The 18,951-nt window shown below is 35.6% G+C and overlaps 1 protein-coding gene across 1 annotated transcript in view; it reads left to right on the top strand.

Moving 5' to 3' along the window:
- Positions 1 to 18,951, top strand: part of bop1 (BOP1 ribosomal biogenesis factor) — a 133,657-nt gene that overhangs the window by 102,029 nt on the left and 12,677 nt on the right. Inside the window, exons 9-10 of the mRNA XM_056479333.1 lie at positions 3,620 to 3,700; positions 5,313 to 5,382. Of these exons, the coding sequence (XP_056335308.1) occupies positions 3,620 to 3,700; positions 5,313 to 5,382 (151 nt within the window). The remainder of the gene's footprint in view (positions 1 to 3,619; positions 3,701 to 5,312; positions 5,383 to 18,951) is intronic.

Here is an 18,951-nt window from a genome sequence, read left to right as displayed (position 1 = left end):
AGCACTGTTTATTAACTGTAAGCCTTTTTACTCCCCGCGCGAGTTCTGCTCGTTCATCCTCGTCAGTGTTTACATTCCTCCGCTCGCGCACGCGAGTCTGGCGATACAGAAACTAGCCGATCAGATCACGGTAATAGAGCAACAACATCCGGACTCTGTTTTAATCATTCTCGGGGATTTTAACAAAGCAAAACTGTCCCGTGAACTGCCAAAATATAGACAGCATGTGACATGTCCCACAAGAGACAGAAATATACTGGATCACTGCTATACCACAATAAAGGATGCATACCGCTCCGTCCAACGAGCAGCTTTGGGACACTCTGACCATTGTTTGATTCATCTCATTCCAACCTACAGGCAGAAACTGAAAACAGCCAAACCTGTATTAAGATCTGTGAAAAGATGGACTAACGAAACAGAGCGAGATCTACAAGCCTGTTTCGACCTCACTGACTGGAGTGTTTTTGAAGCTGCTGCAAACGATCTGGATGAGCTCACAGAGACTGTAACATCTTATATCAGTTTCTGTGAAGACGTGTGCATTCCTACCAGGACTCAACTCACATACAACAATGACAAACCATGGTTCACTGTAAAACTCAGACAGCTACGTCAGGCCAAGGAGGTTGCTTACAGGAATGGGGATAGGGCCTTGTATAAGCAGGCCAAATACACACTGGAAAAGGAGATCAGAGTCGCAAAAAGGAACTATTCTGAGAAACTAAGGAGTCAGTTCTCTTCCAGCGACTCAGCATCCGTGTGGAAAAGTCTGAAAAACATCACAAACTACAAGACACCATCCCCCAGCACTGTAGACAATGAACGACTTGCAAACGACCTGAATGAGTTTTACTGCCGGTTTGAGAAAACCCCCCACACCCACTCTGAACTGCTCTTCACACCACCATTAACCCCTCCACCACCCCCCGCCCCCTTCATACCTGCCCTACAGTTCAGTGAAGAGGAGGTGCGCCAGGTCTTCCAGAAACAGAAGAGGAAAAAAGCACCAGGCCCAGATTTTATAACACCAGCCTGTTTAAAATCCTGTGCTGACCAACTGGCCCCCATCTTCACCCTGATCTTCAACAGATCACTGGAGCTGTGTGAAGTGCCCTCCTGCCTCAAACGCTCCACCATCATCCCCATCCCAAAGAAACCCAAACTTACAGGACTAAATGACTACAGACCGGTGGCGCTAACATCTGTGGTCATGAAGTCTTTTGAAAAACTGGTGCTGGCCCACCTGAAGGACATCACTGAACCCTCACTGGACTCTCTTCAGTTTGCCTACAGAGCAAACAGGTCTGTGGATGATGCAGTAAATATGGGACTGCATTATGCTCTGCAACACCTAGACAGACCAGGGACCTATGTGAGGATCTTGTTTGTTGACTTCAGCTCGGCGTTTAACACTATCATCCCAAAACTTCTCCTGCCCAAATTAACTCAGCTCTCTGTGCCCACCTCTGTCTGTCAGTGGATCAACAGCTTCCTAACGGACAGGCAGCAGCTGGTGAAGCTGGGAAAATTCTCATCTAGTATCCGTACAATCAGCACTGGCGCCCCCCAGGGGTGTGTCCTCTCCCCACTGCTCTTCTCCCTGTACACGAATGACTGCACTTCAAAAGACTCCTCTGTGAAGCTCCCGAAGTTTGCAGACGACACCACACTTATCGGCCTCATTCAGGACGGTGACGAGTCTGCTTACAGACAGGAGGTTAAGGAGTTGGCTGTCTGGTGTAGCCACAACAACCTGGAGCTCAACACGCTCAAAACAGTGGAGATGATAGTGGACTTCAGGAGAAACCCCCCTGCTCTCCCCCCACTGAGCATCATGGACAGCATTGTGGCAGCAGTGGAGTCATTCAGGTTCCTGGGCACCACCATCTCTCAGGACCTGAAGTGGGACACTCACATTGACTCCATTGTCAAAAAAGCTCAACAGAGGCTGTACTTTCTTCGTCAGCTGAGGAAGTTTAACCTCCCAAAGGAGCTGCTGAAACAGTTCTACACCTCCATCATTGAATCAGTCATCTGCACATCAATAACTGTCTGGTTTAGCTCAGCTACTAAATACGACCTCCAAAGACTACATCGAATAGTACGGACTGCTGAGCGAATCATTGGTACAACGCTTCCTACTCCCCAAGAACTGTACTTATCAAGAGCGAGCAGAAGGGCTGCCAAAATCACTCTGGACCCCTCACACCCAGCACACTGCCTCTTTGAACTGTTACCTTCTGGTCGACGCTACAGAGCACTGCACACCAGAACAGCCCAACACAGAAACAGTTTCTTCCCTCAGGCAATCCATCTCATGAACACTTGATGATAATAATTGTGGAGCCAACATCACTACTTGCCATACAGTTTTATACACATATACACTTATTTAACAACACACTTTACATGCCAATTTGCACATAACAGCTGCACATATAACGTTGTATATAGTAATAAACATGTACATACACTTGTCAATCTGTATATTTGCACTCACTACTTACTTCTAATTTTTAAAATATATTTATGATCTGTTTTTTGTCCTGTCTCTGTAATCCTGTTGCACTGTAGAAGCTTTGTCACGAAAACAAATTCCTCGTATGTGTGAACATACCTGGCAATAAAGCTCTTTCTATAGAATGATGAGTAGAGATGTCATTCCTACAGGTAAAAATGTGTTTTATGTTGAATATGAAAGTGAAAGTGTGCTGTCCAACAGAACTTAAAAAAAAAAAAAAAAAAATATATATATATATATATATATATATATAATATAGAATCTATAAATACACCAAACTCTGACCAATGTGAGGAGAGATTTTGACTTGTATTTTGGTCAATATAGAAACTTTTTGTTGTGTAAAAATGAACCAAACTAAAAACAAAAAGCTACATTATTACCATTTTAATCCTGTTTGAGAACAAAACAATTTATTTATCGGCTTGCTAAGTCGTGATGTTTGAAATACTGTTTCTGGGTCGAAGCCGCTACTCATTTGAATTATGAAAATATTAGTTTATGACCCCTTTTTTAGTCATATCACACATTAAAATGATTTTAAATTATAAAATCATGGTTTACACAACAGTCTGTAGGCTTGCTGCATCACAGACACCAATGTTTTAGCAATTTATAAAAAATGAATCATTTTCATGCCATCTGATATTAGGCATGGAGAAATGTGATGATGATGATAAGCCTTTATTTGTGACAACACTGTTACATGCAGCGAAATTGGACCCCTCACTCGACCATACACAAACATCACACATTTCAGGGGAAGACAGGTCAGTCGAGAGGTAGCATAGAAGGAGTAAATAAGATACATTGGGGGGAAAAAAATGAAAGAAAATTTAATTAAAGAAAATTAAAGAATTAATTTCGCTGTATGTAATAATGTCGTGACAAATAAAGGCTTATCATCATATATATATTGTGATTGTGGAAAGTATTACATGGCTTTGTAAACATTTATTATTACCGTTTATTAAGTCTCTATACAGTTTGATACAGCGCTTGGACCCGGAAGCCACTTCGCATGACTTCACACTTAACAAGTAGAGAGGTGTGAAAACACCCCAAAATAAATACTGTCCTATTCTTTTCCTCCAGGTGAACGTGAACCCAGAAGACCTGATACCCAAACTTCCCAAACCCAAAGACCTGCAGCCGTTCCCCACCACACAGTCTCTGGTACGTCCCGTTCCTGCAGTTTGAGTGCGATCATGAAGACTTGTAGATCAGATGCTCCTGTTATTTCTGGACTAGACTCTATTTAATGGTGAGCTCAGGAAACCCAATGACTTACTGTCCCGCGTGGGTGAAAAAGATCAGAAGATGAATATTTGTGTTGTTGAAAGCGTAGAGTTTTGAGACGGCTGTGGCTGTAAAGCGCCAGACATAAAGCGGGTTTGTCTGTCATTCTTTTGGACTGGATTAAGAAGAGAATGTGTAGTAAATCAGTGCATTTGGTGCTTAAACTGAGAAACTACAGACAAAAACACTGCTTTTTTTTAGACCCCCGTCAGTTTTGAGATATTTAGGGCTTTTTTTCATTTTGGAAAGTCTAATGGAAATGCTTTTTTCTTTTTGTCGCGCTTTATCAGTTGCTATCTGTAGATTTACATTTTAATACAAATGTTTATTTGTTTTTTAAACACTCACAAACCTCTCATTTAAAGTAATATTTTCTATGAGACGCTTTACAATATTATAGTTGTGCGTGCGCATTAGATTAGTCAGTACTAAAGCCAAATCTGGAGTTGATCTATTAAATAAATTACTTAAAAATGGAAGCTCTGGCAACCCAAGTTCGATTCTTGGCTCGAGGTCCGATGCTGATCCTTCCCCTCTCTCTGCTCTCAATGCTTTCCTGTGTGTCCACTGTCCTATCCCAATCAATATAATTATAAAAATTCTTATTAAAAAAAGAAAATAGTAGCTCAAATTTTTATGATAGGAGGAAATATTATGTAAAAAAAAAATGTTAAGAGCAAAAATCAAAAGAAACAAAAATAAATATATATATAATTGTTGAAATATTTAGCATGAAGTTAAATGTATCTATCTATTTCTAAAGATGTTCAGTGACTAGAATATTATTTGAATAAGTCTATCTGTTTAATCTGTTTTTGTTCAAATGCACTAAAATATATGACCTATATTCTCTGAGAAATGGATACAGATATTCATTTTCAAAATGTGTACTCGGTTATGCTGAGCGCTGAAGGGTTTTACAGAGGAGTATGTTTATATACTTTGCCTGATAACACACAGCCTTTTATTTAACACCAACTAATTTCTCTCACTGTTTACACTATTTTCTGAATTCTGAAGTGATATAACGAGATTGGGAAAACAAAATCTCATCTGCCGCCAACATACAAAATTAATTTTGAACCTGTTTTCATTCAATGTTGAGATTTCTGTGCTAGATATTTGTACAAATCAGAATGCATATTTAAATGCATAATTAGTGCATAAAAATGCATATTTAATTAAATATAAAAATATAAATAATTAAATATGCATATATTAATAAAAAATTTATGCGCATTTAATTAAAAATTAAACGCAAATTTAATTAAATATTAAATGTTTAATTAAATACTAAATGCGTATATTTAATAAAATATTTAATTAAACATTTGCATATTTGCCATAATCTATTTGATCAAACTTAAAAAAATATATATATAGTTAATGTCAACTGGAGATTTACCATTTATTATTAGTCATCGTGTGTGTGTGTGTGTGTGTGTGTGTGTTATTGATGTCTTTGTGTATATGTGTTTGTGTATATCAGGTGTATCGTGGTCACTCCAGTCTGGTTCGGAGCATCAGTGTTTCTCCCAGCGGTCAGTGGCTGGTGTCCGGTGAGTCTCTGTTATTTATTCTCCCTGATTATGAAGTGAAATGTGATCATTCATGATCATCTTCTTGGTTTTGTTTTTTGCTCTGAGATGCTCTGTGAAGGAGTGACACATGATGGAGTTTCTGTAACAGTTTTCCCATCATCAATCTGCTTTATCTTTGGTAAACGTTTATGCTCATGAATTGTATATAAAGATTTATACAACAGTTCTGTCTTCTCAAATCTGATTGGCTGATAGCAGTGCAATATTTTGCAATAACAGCACTTGTATAGCCTCCTCACCCTTCTGCATCACTCCGCCCACATAGAGTGACAGCAGATCAATAAACTCACCACAGTTTGACAAATATTGCAGCTTTTGGACAACATAATGTACTTTTGAGGCTTTTTTTAGGCGAGTCTGTAGTTGTTTGGAATGCAACTATGCAGTTTATTTATAAGGATAATGCCTATTTTAAATATTTATCATTTCGGAGATTCAGCTTGTTGGCAGCCATCAGCCTGTCATTGAGCAGAGCAATGACGGTTGAGGTTCTGTTACAAGTTCTTAGAGGAGGAAAAACTCAGCTTAATTTCAAACTACAGCTGATCAAATCATTATTAAACAGGTAAGTGACATTCTAAGTTGATCTCTCTCTCTTTTACATGCTGTATTTATACCATAGTCTGGTAGTGTTTGCTTTGCTTTGGCTTTTTGGGGTTAATTATTGTGATCTCCCGATTGCAACAGAGAAACGCTGGGAAATCTCTGTAGACTGAAGGCATTTCATGCCGTTCACCCTTATAATCTTAAAATGTGAGCACAATCACCTGTGTTGTCATCACTTTAGACATTACGCCAGAGAATCATTCAAACACTAGGTCTAGAGTGACGTGTGTGTGAAGTAACAACGGTTTCTGCTGTTCTGATGTCAGCTGCAAATGTGAATGAATGGTGGAAGAAAGTAGTTCCTCTTACAAAAGGGTTTTGAGCCTCTCTGTGCTTGATTTTCTTGTTTATATTCATAGTTATGCTGTCAAATTGTTGTATAAACGTAATATAATACTCATAGGAGTGCGATATGGCTGTATATCATCACTGGTGGGACACTAAGGCACTTAGTCTGCAGTTTCATGCCAAAGCACACCTCCAACCAGCCATGCAGACACTCCTACTTTTGTAATATTGCGTTTATACAGTGGTGTGAAAAAGTGTTTGCCCCTTTACTGATTTTTTTAGTATGTTTGTCATGCTTTAATGTTTCAGATCATCAAACTAATTTAAATATAAACCTAAAGTAACCTAAATGACCAATTATACTTTTATTAAATACTGTAACAAAGGCATATAAATGGATTGTTCATGTAAGTTAATGTATTATTTAGCATAAACCAGTAAAGATGTATTATAAAGTTGTACCAGGACAGTTTTATTTTAGCTCACTAAAACCAAGGAGATTAAAAATTTTGTCTAAGAAAAATAGACTAATAAAATCACACAATATTCAGTAAAATAAAATAATAATAATAATACAAAAAAGGCGAATATATCCAGTTCAAACTGTTAATAATAATAAATAAAAACACTGGTGTCTGAGTGCTTTAAAATTACAGTAAGATTTCCCTCTTAAGAGCAGAAAGGCCTCTCTGGAGTGCAGTCTGTTGATCATTATCCATATTTTAAGTTGGTGGTTCTTCAGATACGTAAATGCACGCTATAATTCGCAGTATTCCCTCAGTAGAGCCGCCATCTGATTGCTATTAACCGGAGGAGGGATATAAATTACTCGAACGCAGCGAGTAGAGAAAAAAAAAGCATCATTTTAATAACAGCAGCAGTCGATTCCACTCAGCGTTACCGATGGGAGCCGAGCGGCCAAATCCACAAACCCAAATCACATTCGTACAGTATGAAAATGCGGTCAAATTTGCCATCTGATTTGAATGAGGAGATCCAGGTAACAATACCGGCCTTTCAAGCGCACCAAACGCCAACGCTTTCCCACAGTGCTCTGAGATAGAGGCGAGTTTAGTGGCAATATCTGCTCAGCCGTCCATAACAAAAGAAGTTCATAAAGCGCATATGCAAAAACCACTACAGTCAAGCCTCGCTCTTTTTGTCTGGCAATAAAATATATTAAAGCGCTAATAAAATGCTCTTTCCCATAGTAAAAAAAAAATGGCAGTTGACAAACCTCCCAGGCTTTACATCAGTTTGTTTTAATAGCGATCATTTCTTCCATGTCAATGGGCTGGGCGATGATAATAAAGTCTTTTGTCCCGGGATTTGTTTATGCTGGGGTTTCCCAGTTTTAGTTTGATGATTCGAGAATTGAAGTTGGTACCAATTCACTATTAATGGAGGAAACAACAGAAATTGACTCTTGTTTGTGACGTTTACTGGGTCAAGTGTCTCTTATATTAGTGTATTCAAAGGGATCGTTCATCCAAAAATTATATTATTTACTTTTACCTTCTAAGCTGCAGGTGGCTTTTGTTATGCGTTGTTGAACATTAAAGCAGATTTTCAGCTGACTATAATACAGGTCAATGTGTGCCAGAACTTTTGAGAGTCAAAAATCTAAATATACAGGCAAAACAACATTAATACCATTGGCATCTGCTGATATATTTAAAGTTTTATGAATTTTAATAAGTTTAATGGGTCGAGCATCACTATTGATGCAATAAAAGGGATAGTTCATGTACTTCTATCTGCTGGTGATCTGAGATGTGGCGTTTGTTATGTTTATGTTTATGGATACCAGTACTTTTAAAGTAAAAAATCTTAATATACAGGTAAAACAATAATACTTTTGGCTCCTGATGATATATTTTAGGTTTTATGAAGTTTACTAGCTTAAGCATCAATGTACTTAGAGATAGTTCATCCAAAAATGATATAATTTACTTCTATCTGCCAGTTATCTAGGCTGTAGGTGGCTTTTATTATGTGGAGTTGAACATTAAAGCAGATTTTCAGCTGACTCATGTAATACAGGTCAATGTGTGCCAGAACTTTTGAGAGTCAAAAATCTAAATATACAGGCAAAACAACATTAATATCATTGGTATCTGCTGATATATGTAAAGTTTTATGAATTAATAAGTTTAATGGGTCGAGCATCACTATTGATGCAATAAAAGGGATAGTTCATTTACTTCTATCTGCCAGTGATATGAGATGTGGCGTTTGTTATGTTTAGTTGAACATTAAAGCAGATTTTTAGCTGAAAGTGTGGTTTTTGCTGACTCATAATACAGGTCAATGGATACCAGCACTTTTAAAGTCAAAAATCTTAATATACAGGTAAAACATTAATATCGTTGGCTCATGATGATATATTTTAGGTTTTATCAAGTGTACTAGCTTAAGCATCACTTATCAATGTACTTAAAGAGATAGTCAATTAAAAAATGATATATTTTACTTCTGTCTGCCAGTTTATTACTTCTGTCTGCCAGCTTTTATTATGTGGAGTTGAACTTTAAAGCAGATTTTTAGCTGAATCTGTTTTTTTGCTGACTCATATAATGCAGGTCAATGGATACCAGCACATTGAGAGTCAAATACCTAAATATACAGGCAAAACAACATCATTAATAGCATTGCCTCCTGATAATATAACTAGGTTTTATGTATTTTATGAAGTTTAGGTCAAGCATCACTTATATTATTGTACTTAAAGAGATAGTTCATCCAAAAATGATATAATGTACTTCTATCTGCCAGTGATCTAAGATGTAGGTGGCTTTTATTATGTTTAGTTGAACATTAAAGCAGATTTTTAGCTGAATGTTTTGTTTCTGCTGACTCATATAATGCAGGTGAATAGGTGCCAGAACTGAGAGTAAAAAATTTAAATATACACGCAAAACATCATTAATATCATTGGCTCCTGATGGTATATTTAGGTTTTATGAACTGAAATGATTGGTCTGTGCTATAAATTCATTATTAACCACATTAACTTTTATTTGCGTCCAAAAAAATCAGATATCATGGTTATTATCCTAAACTGCAACATACTGTGCCGATCTCAGAATTTTCTACATTTGATGATAATAAAATTTCAGATAATGAAGATGATAAATCAGACAATGAATAATTTCAATCTACAAAAATTTTCACACTAATCACTGGATTTGTGGTCCAGGATCACGTCAAAATTATTAGCCCTCCTTGTTTTTGTTTTGTTTTTTGCTTTCTTTAATTTTTTTTTTTAATATTTCCCAAATGATGTTTAACAGAGGAAGGAATTTTTCACAGTATTTCTTTTTTTCTTCTGGAGAAAGTCTTATTTGTTTTATTTCAGCTAGAATAAAAGCAGTTTAATTTTTTTAAAACCATTTTAAGGTCAATATTATTAGCCCCCTTAAGCAATATTTGTTTTCGATAGTCCACAGAACAAATCACTGTTATACAATGACTTGCCTAATTACCCTTACTTGCCTAGTTAATCTAGTGAAGCCTTTGAATGTCCCTTAAGCTGAATACTAGTGTCTTAAAAATATCTAGTCAAATATTATTTAGTCATCATGGCAAAGATAAAATAAATCAGTTATTAGAAATGATCTGTAAACTATTATGTTCATAAATGTCTTGAAAACTTCTCTGTTAAACAGAAACTGGGGAAAAATATACAGGAGGGCTAATCATTCTGACAACTGTATATAAAGAAAACTTCACAAGAACAGTATTTGATTGAACATTTACAGGTGTTTTGCTGTCATTTTTCTATATATTAAAGGCATTCTTGCTGAATAAAAGCTTTCATTCCTTTAAAAAGCCTTACTCACCCCAAAGGTTTTTACTGCAGCCGTTTTTATTGCTTCACCCTGCAGCCCAAGACCGGGTACTCACTGAAGCGAAGCAGGGCTGAGCCTACTCAGTACCTAGATGGGAGACCACATAGGAAAACTAGGTTCCTGTTGGAAGTGGTGTTATTGAGGCCAGCAGGGGGCGCTCAACCCACAGTCTGTGAGAGTTCTAATGCCCCAGTATAGTGAAGGGGACATTATAATGTCAGTGAACACCGTCTTTTGGATGAGACATTAAACCAAGGTCCTGACTCTCTGTGGTCATTAAAAATCTCATGGCGTTCCCTGTAACCTCTAGCTTCTGGACAAATTCCCTACATCGGCCCTTACCCATTGGCCTCCTAATTATCCCCATCCACCGAATTGGCTCCATCGCTGTCGCACTGGTGTCGTTGTCCTGTGGCTGCTGTCGTATTATCCAAGTGGATGCTGCACACTGGTGGTGGTGTGGAGAGACCCCATTCCCTCATGAAGATGAAGCGCTTTGGGTGTATGGCCATACACAATAAATGCGCTATATAAATAACATCACTTACTTACTGTAATGCTCTTTTTCACACACAGCTCAAAGTCTACTCTGTGATCATGCGTAGATGATAAAATGCGTCTGAAAAAAAAATCCCACATTGCAGAAAACATTGGCGTAAACATCATTTTTTTTAGGGAATACTTCAAAAATGCAGCAATGATGAGAATTTGTTTTTACAGACGTGCAAAAGGAAAACACTGCAATTACAGCACGTCAACCCTACAGTTACAGTGTTTGCTACAGCATGAGAAAAGCCTGAGGTTACAGGACTGCATACACATTTACATTCACAGAGCTCAGAAACTGCCATTCCTCACTAATGATGTGGCGAGCGCTGACATTACAAACTTCAGCTAGTTAAAGGGCACCTATTATGCAGAAATCACCTTTATAAGGGGTTTAAACACAATTGTATGGCAACAGTCTGTGAAGTAGCTGCTAATGGTAAAGATGTGTTAATTAAATTTTTTATAATCACAGTCTGATAAAAACAGTCTGCAGAAACACTTTGATTGACATGCTCCTGTTGTACGTGTCATCAAAGGGGGAAAACCTCGCCCACTAGTGACTATCTCTCCCTCATTTGCATAGGATGTTAGTCTTGTGTTTGAATCTGCCGCTATGCGGACTCATGTGTTTGTAGCTCCGCCCTCTTTTTTGTAAAGAGCACAATCTCATTTGAATTTAAAGCGACAGTCACCAAAACACCACAATTAGGATCAAAGTATAAAAAGGGCAGCTTCAAAGAGCTGTAAAGCAATATTTATGTGGTATTTTAGCTGAAAATGCACATACTCTAGGGACGTATTATTTTATATCTTGTAAAAAGGAACATAATAGGTCCCTGTTAATGGTGGAAACCTTCATTTCTGGAGACACTTTTTTTGTATTTAGTCAAAAATACAGCAAAAAACCTGCAATATTGCAAAATATTTTTGCAAACTGATATAACTTTTCTATTTATATCAATTATGAAAGATAATTTATTCCTGTGGTTTAAAGCTGAGTTTTCGTCAGTCTTCAGTGTCACATGACCCTTCAGAAATCATTCTTATTGGCTGATATGATCAAAAATATTTGTTTTTATCAGATATATTCCTAACTCTTTGATGAATAGAAAGATTAAAAGAAATTATTTTTCAAAATAGAATATTTTGCTATGTTTTAATGGGCACCGATGATACAGATCAGCTTTTGTAAGCTGTTTGAACAGAGCTGTGTGTAGGTATAGTGTGTCCACAGTCATATTGGAGTGAAATAAACCCAACAAGTCTCTTTTTTTTTTTACATTTCCTGATGTAAAAATAGGACCCAAATCCCGGTGATTTTGAGGCCCAGTGCAATGTGACCTAGGACTGCAGGTTTTTCTCGCCGGCTGAATTAATTGACAGCCGCCATGATTCTGTAATAACATGTATACACACGTCCACAGAATTTTTTATTTTTTGTAAAGAAACTGGGATTAAAATATTTGTCACAACTCTCTTTTTATACGTTTTATAAGTTTAAAACACTTTTAAAACAGAGCATGTTTGTAATAAAGACCGTAAAAATCACTGTATTTCTTAACCACTATAATCACCAAGCCGCATGGTGTCAGTAAACGATAATGTGTGTGTGTGTGTGTGTGTGTGTGTGTGCGCGTGTGTGTGCGCTTGTGTGTGCGCGTGTGTGTGTGCGTGTGCGTGTGTGCGTGTGCGTGTGCGCGTGTGCGTGTGCGTGTGCGTGTGCGTGTGCGTGTGTGTGTGTGTGTGTGTGCGCGTGTGTGTGTGTGTGTGTACTACAAACAGCATTTGTGTGAGACTCATCGTTTCAGAAAGGCTTGAATAATCTCCACCACACATGCATCAAATAAACTTACTTGGTATTTTTGACAAATTTCAGCTTTATCCGAGTCTGTCGCTGTCACTGACTGCTGTTTATCTGACGTAGACATGCACATGGGCAGCTCATTTGCATTTAAAGCCACAGGCTACAAAAACAGCTGCACTGTACTCAAACATCAAAATGGGCAGATTCTGGAGGCTATAATTAATGAGCTGATGGGTATTTTGAGTTGAAACTTCAAACATTCTAGAGACATTAAAGGCGTATCTTCTTGTAAAAGGAGTAAAATAGATGCCCTTTAAATCTCTTAAATATTGCCTCTTTTAGACATTTGAATGCATTCTTTCTTTCTTTTCTGCTATTAACAGTATTATTTCCCTCCAAAAACAATCTTTCTGACCCCTGACGTTTGAACAGTAATACGTGTTTATCTGCAGAAATGTAAGTGGGAGAAAAAAGTGTGTTTGATGGATTGGATCTCAGCATGAACACTGAGTTCATTTCCTAAAGTTGGAGTTTTGAAATAAAAAAGGAAGCTCTTGGGTTTTGTCCAGAAACACAACTACAAATTAACACAGCGGCAAAAGGAGATCAGAGTATTCGGCAGGAAGCCCTGCTCAGCCACAGGAAGTGCTTCTGATCCATGAGCTCCCAAAAACACACACACACACACACACACACACACACTCGTGACCCTTTACGATAGAACTGGTGTTTAAGAGTACAAACTATGGGAAGTTTAATTTACTTAAGCAAAAAACAGAAGTGTGCGCACATCAGAAAATCTCAAAGACAGGTGCTCGATCAAAAACAAACATTTGTAGAAAAAGATCCAAAGAAAATCGACACACTGCCACTTTAGCTCTCAAAGAAATTTTTTATATTTTTTTATTTTTAATAATAATATAAATAAGTTTACTTTACTTATAATATTTTTTAAAAAGTTTTGGTGAAATTTACTTTAGTGCCTAAACTACTAATTTATATTTTAAAATTAAACTAATTCTGATTTGTATTGTATTTATTTATTTATTTATTTATTTATTTATTTATTTGAATTTATTTATTTATTGATTTATTTATTACTTTGTTTTTTGTTTTTATTTCTTATTTATTTGTTTTTATTTTATTTGTATTTTATTTTATTTTTCATGTATTTTTTTTTACTTGTATTTATTTGTTTTTTCAAATTTTATTTTGTTTATATTATTTAATTTTTATTTTTCTATGCATTTATTTTTTACTTTTGTATTGATTTATTGATTTATTTGTTTTTTGTTTTTATTTCTTATTTTTATTTTGTTTGTATTTTATTGAATTTTTTATGTATTTATTTCTTTACTTGTATTTATTTGTTTTTTAAAATTTTATTTTGGTTTTATTTTATTTAATTTTTATTTGTGGATGCATTTATTTTTTACTTTTGTGTTTATTTATTTATTAATTTTTATGTTGTTTATATTTTATTTTTATTATTTTTGTATGCATTCTTTAGTATTTATTTTTTGTATTTTATTATTTATTTACTTAAACAGTATTTTGTTTGTATTTTATTTTTTGTATGTAAATTTTATTTATTTTTTTTCCATTTTTGTATGGATTTTTTTACTTTTTGTTTATTTTAATATTAAAAAAAATTATTATTTATTTATTAGAATTTTTTGTATTAATTTATTTGCTTTCATTTACTTTTTAGTTCTCCTTTTTAGTATGTATTTGTTGTTGTTTAAGTGTCAGTATTATTGTCAAAAGTCTGAATCACCACTAAAGTCAATAATATTAGCCCCAATGTAATAATATTTTAAAACTAAACACACAACTATTTATGTCTGTTGTGTCCTTTGTCATTTTATAGACTCAAGTACTTGTGTATACATTGTTCAAGAGCCAAAATAAGCAGGAAGTTAAGCGTTTCACATTAATAGTATGCTTTTTAATTTTATATGACTTATCTTGAACATTTTAAGCCAACAAAAAAAGGTCTGGCATCAGTCGAGTATGTGCTTGACTTTTATCATTACTGATAAATGCCATGATTTACATTGTTTTTATTGAATGTTTTAATTGACTCCAGAACATTGTTTTATAGAGCGTAAAATCACCTCTATGTGCTGTTTTTGGTTATATTTTTGTCTCCTTTCTGTTGTCATTCAGGAGACATTACTGTAATGTTGCCATTACTGTCCTATGAACTGGATTTATACGATTATTTTTGCTTTCTTTTTCGATAAAGGCAAATATTTTTGGTCATATGTGATACATTTTCAACCTCAACAATCTTTCATTCAGATTTGGCCTCATTTTATGAGCAATTGCCTATAAATTCATATCGTTATACATTTTTTTAAAATCTCAAATTTCTCATTTTGCTCCAAAATATCATGTTATGGATGTAAAACAGGTTGCAAATGTTGTTTCTTGCCAACTTTAACATTTCAATACCATTTTTTCTGGCTTGAGTATCTCATTTCACTCCGAAATGCCATTTTAAGAGCACAAAATAGGTTACGAATGTTTATTTGTATTGATTTTAGTGTCTTGTTTGTGTTGTGTCACTGTCATTTACCACAAAGTGCCACTAACATCCTATAATGCACATTTTTGCTCTTATATCATGTTTTGAACAATCGAGGCCCGTTTCGGTTACTGCTCTGACTCTGTTCTTGAATGCATTCTCCTGTTTTCATGACTAATAATAAATCTCAATCCTTTCCTACAAGTTTACCCCATCTTAAATAGACTATTTTACTGTGAAATGACGACATTTAGATGTAAAATGAATCGCTAATGATAGTTTCTTCATTTTAACATCTCATTAACATCTTTTTCCTGTCGTTTCACTCCAAAATATTGCCTTATGAATGGTTAAGATGGGTTGGAACTACAGTTTTGTGTTGATTTTAGCATCTCTTTTCTGTTGTAATTCGGGACATATTACTGTACTTTTACCATTACTGTCCTATAAAATGGATTCATAAGATTATTGTAGATTTGATAAAGGCAGATATTTCCACCGTTCTCTTCTTCTCTTGTTTGTTTTTGGCCATATGTAATACATTTTAAATCATTCATTCAGATTTGGCAGATTTGGCTCATTATACAAGTTTTAGAATCTCAAATTTCTCATTTTGCTCCAAAATATCATGTTAAGCATGTAGAAGGGATAGCAGACTTTAACATTTTAATATCACTTGTTTTCTTGCTTGGGTATCTTATTTAGCTCCGAAATGCCATTTTAAGAGCATAAAATGGGCTGCAAATGTTTATTTGTATTAATCTCAGTGTCTCGCTTATGCTCTCTTCAAGTCGCGTCATTGTTATTTACAGTTAATATCCTGTAATACACGTTTTTGCTCTTATACCATCCATTTTGAACAATCAAGGGCAGTTTCATATTGGTCTGCTTCTCTTCTTCATGCATTCGAGTGCTGTCCGACAAGTTTATCCCATCTTAAATATCCTATTTCACTCCGAAATAGCATCTTCTGCTTATAAAATGTTGTTTGTTTGTTCATTTAAACATCGTTAATATAATTTTTTAGACGCTTGTTTTTCCCATCATTTCACTCCAAAATATTGTGTTATGAATGGTTAAAATGAGTTTTGTGTTGATTTTAGCATCTCTTTTGGGACTCTTCACTGTACATTGTCCTGTAAAATGGACTTTAAACATTATTGCAGCTATAAAGATGAACATTATCATCCCTCTCATCTTACCACGGTCACTGTCAACACTATAAACATCTTTGCTCTTCTGTGATTGATTTTGAACTGATTCCTCCAACAGTACGCTCACACCAGTTGTGTGTTTTTCCCAAATTTCATGAGCAATCGGCGATAAGTCCAAGCGCTGTCCTGCTGTTTACTTCTTCTTGAATATCTTGTTTCACTCGTTGTGTCTCATTAGGGATCCAAATGGGTTCAAATGAAGTTTCATCTCAGCGTTTTTCCTAAAAGTGCCGTCACTGTCCTGTAAAATGGACTTTTAATGTTATTACTGTCATTCACGTCTTATTTATAGACACAGAGCGTGCAAGAGCTTCTACGGGAACTCTTAGTGTCCTCTGCAGCACACACACACACAAGTCAAACACAACCACAGAGATGTACATCTAGACACACACATAGACACACACAGACTGATAAATACACATACAGACAGACTCACAAACACACTCACCACCAGTGTTGTGCTAGTTAGTGAAAAATAGTTACTAGTTAGTTACTAGTTACTTTATTCAAAAAGTAACTCAATTATTTTATCAATTATTTACATTAAAAAGTAATGCATTACTGTTAAAAGTAATTTTTGAGTTACTTTTCCAAAGACCTTTTTTAACGCTCCCATTAAAACCCTTATACTCACTTCAGTGCTGCATGGAGAATACACTGTTGATCAACTTCAGTTTTAATTCATTTGCATTCTCACAACTAAAACACAAGACAGACTTAAACAAAAAGTCATTTTAAACACTAAGTCAGACCAGCAGCACAATAATAAAAGTCACAAGCTGATAAACCAGCTGAATTATATATTCAGAAACAAAAAAGCAAAAGCTAAAGTTGCTGCAGCATGATAAAAGTTGTTGTATTGAACTCTTAAACATGTTCCTTCACTGCTCGAGTATGAAAACTAGCAACAATATACAACAAACACAAAACCTTTAAGATATAAATAAATGAAATTAATCTGAATTATCATTCAGAATCAATTTAGTGAAACTGCTATTATAGACGACCAATAATGTTATGCATTTAAAACAAAACAAAAACAGAAGAGCTGCTCAAAAATGAAATCGATAAGCAATTTTCAGACTAACCACATATTAAACATGGTATTTCAACAAATTATGGAAAGACAGCCGTGTATATTTAGAGTGCAAAATCTGCTGTTGTATACAGCTATAAAAATAAATAAATCACAGCGAGAAATCGGAGCGATACAACACTATACATTTTAAATATGTTCTAAAATATAAAAGAAACGTGTCACTGTGTCTACTAAATCAAGTTTGTTATACAGAGAACAATTGTGTGCATATTTGTTTAAAACAACAAACCTAGTAGTATTAGTAACAGTAATTAATAATAGTTAGTTAATAATCTCTCGGTCTCTCTCGCGGTCATACTCTAGCTACCTCGCCCGCATTTGGTTCCTCTCGCGAGCACACTGTTCCTCTTACTCATACCCGGTATCTCTTGTGCACACTTATTCATTCTCACGCGCACACTTAGGTCTCTATTTTAATGATCTAGGCGCAAAGTCTAAAGCACAGGGCGCAAAAGAATTAAGGGCGTGTCTGAATTAACTTTTGCTGTTTTAAGAATGGAAAAATACCCTCTGCGCCATGGCGCATGGTCTAACAGGGTTGAGCTTATTCTCTTAATGAGTTATGGGAGTGTTTTGAGCATAAACCAATCAGTCTCATCTCCCATTCCCTTTAAGAGTCAGTTGTATCACGCCATGGCACATTTACTATGTACATGGTGGACTTTGTAAGTGTAAAAACCGAACGCTTCACTAGTGAGAAAACAGATAAACAGACCATCTGCAGCGCAAAGATAAAGAACAAGCCTCCTCCATTCGGTCTCTTTGCTTTCTCTTTCTCTTCACTTTCACTCTTTACTCCTTCACTTTCGTGGAGTAAGGAAACTTTTGTTTCTTAAGCACAAAGATTTGTTTCAAAACTATTTCTAAATTCAGTTCTAATTTCCAGCAAACGAATAAATGAACAATAATAACGAAGTGTTATTTCCAAACACGCGACCAAACCTGCTAATCTTGTTTTTATTAAAACAAAAATAAATATGCATTTAATAAATAATAATAATAATAATAATAAAAATATTTTACAAAAGCAAGTTGTCATGAATAAACTGAAAAAGCTGAAAATAAACTGAAAATTTAAGGTGCACAACTAACGCGATCTGCACTGGACTTTTGCGCAGTTTATTTTAGTTCCTCAAAATAGCAACGCGCCAACAATGCTTCTTAACACACCTCCATTCTAGACCGGAACACCCATGAGTCCACAAAGCGGCACAAATGGATGTGCTATTTAACCAACGTGGCGCAAAACAGGCGCAAAAAAATTACAGTTGCGCTGGTCTGAAAATAGCAACACATCGCGCCAAACACGTCTTGCGCCTTATTGCGCTGGGTGTATGATAGGGCTTTTGGTGTACCTCATACGCATTCGGTCTCACTGCTTTCTCTTGACACGACATGCCTTCTTTACGGTGGTTGGTTGGCATTTTCCATCTAAGATGTGGGCTAGTCTGCAGCCAAAATTAATTCATTTACCAAGTAACGGACAAACACATCATATTGTAACGAATATGGAGTTACTATTTTAAAAAGGTATGCGTTACAGTATTAGTTACTGTCAAAAGTAATGCTGTTACAGTAACGCT

Source organism: Danio aesculapii, chromosome 19 (genome assembly GCF_903798145.1).
Source record: "Danio aesculapii chromosome 19, fDanAes4.1, whole genome shotgun sequence".
NCBI classification, from domain to species: domain Eukaryota; kingdom Metazoa; phylum Chordata; class Actinopteri; order Cypriniformes; family Danionidae; genus Danio; species Danio aesculapii.
This window is presented reverse-complemented; position numbering and strand designations above follow the sequence as displayed.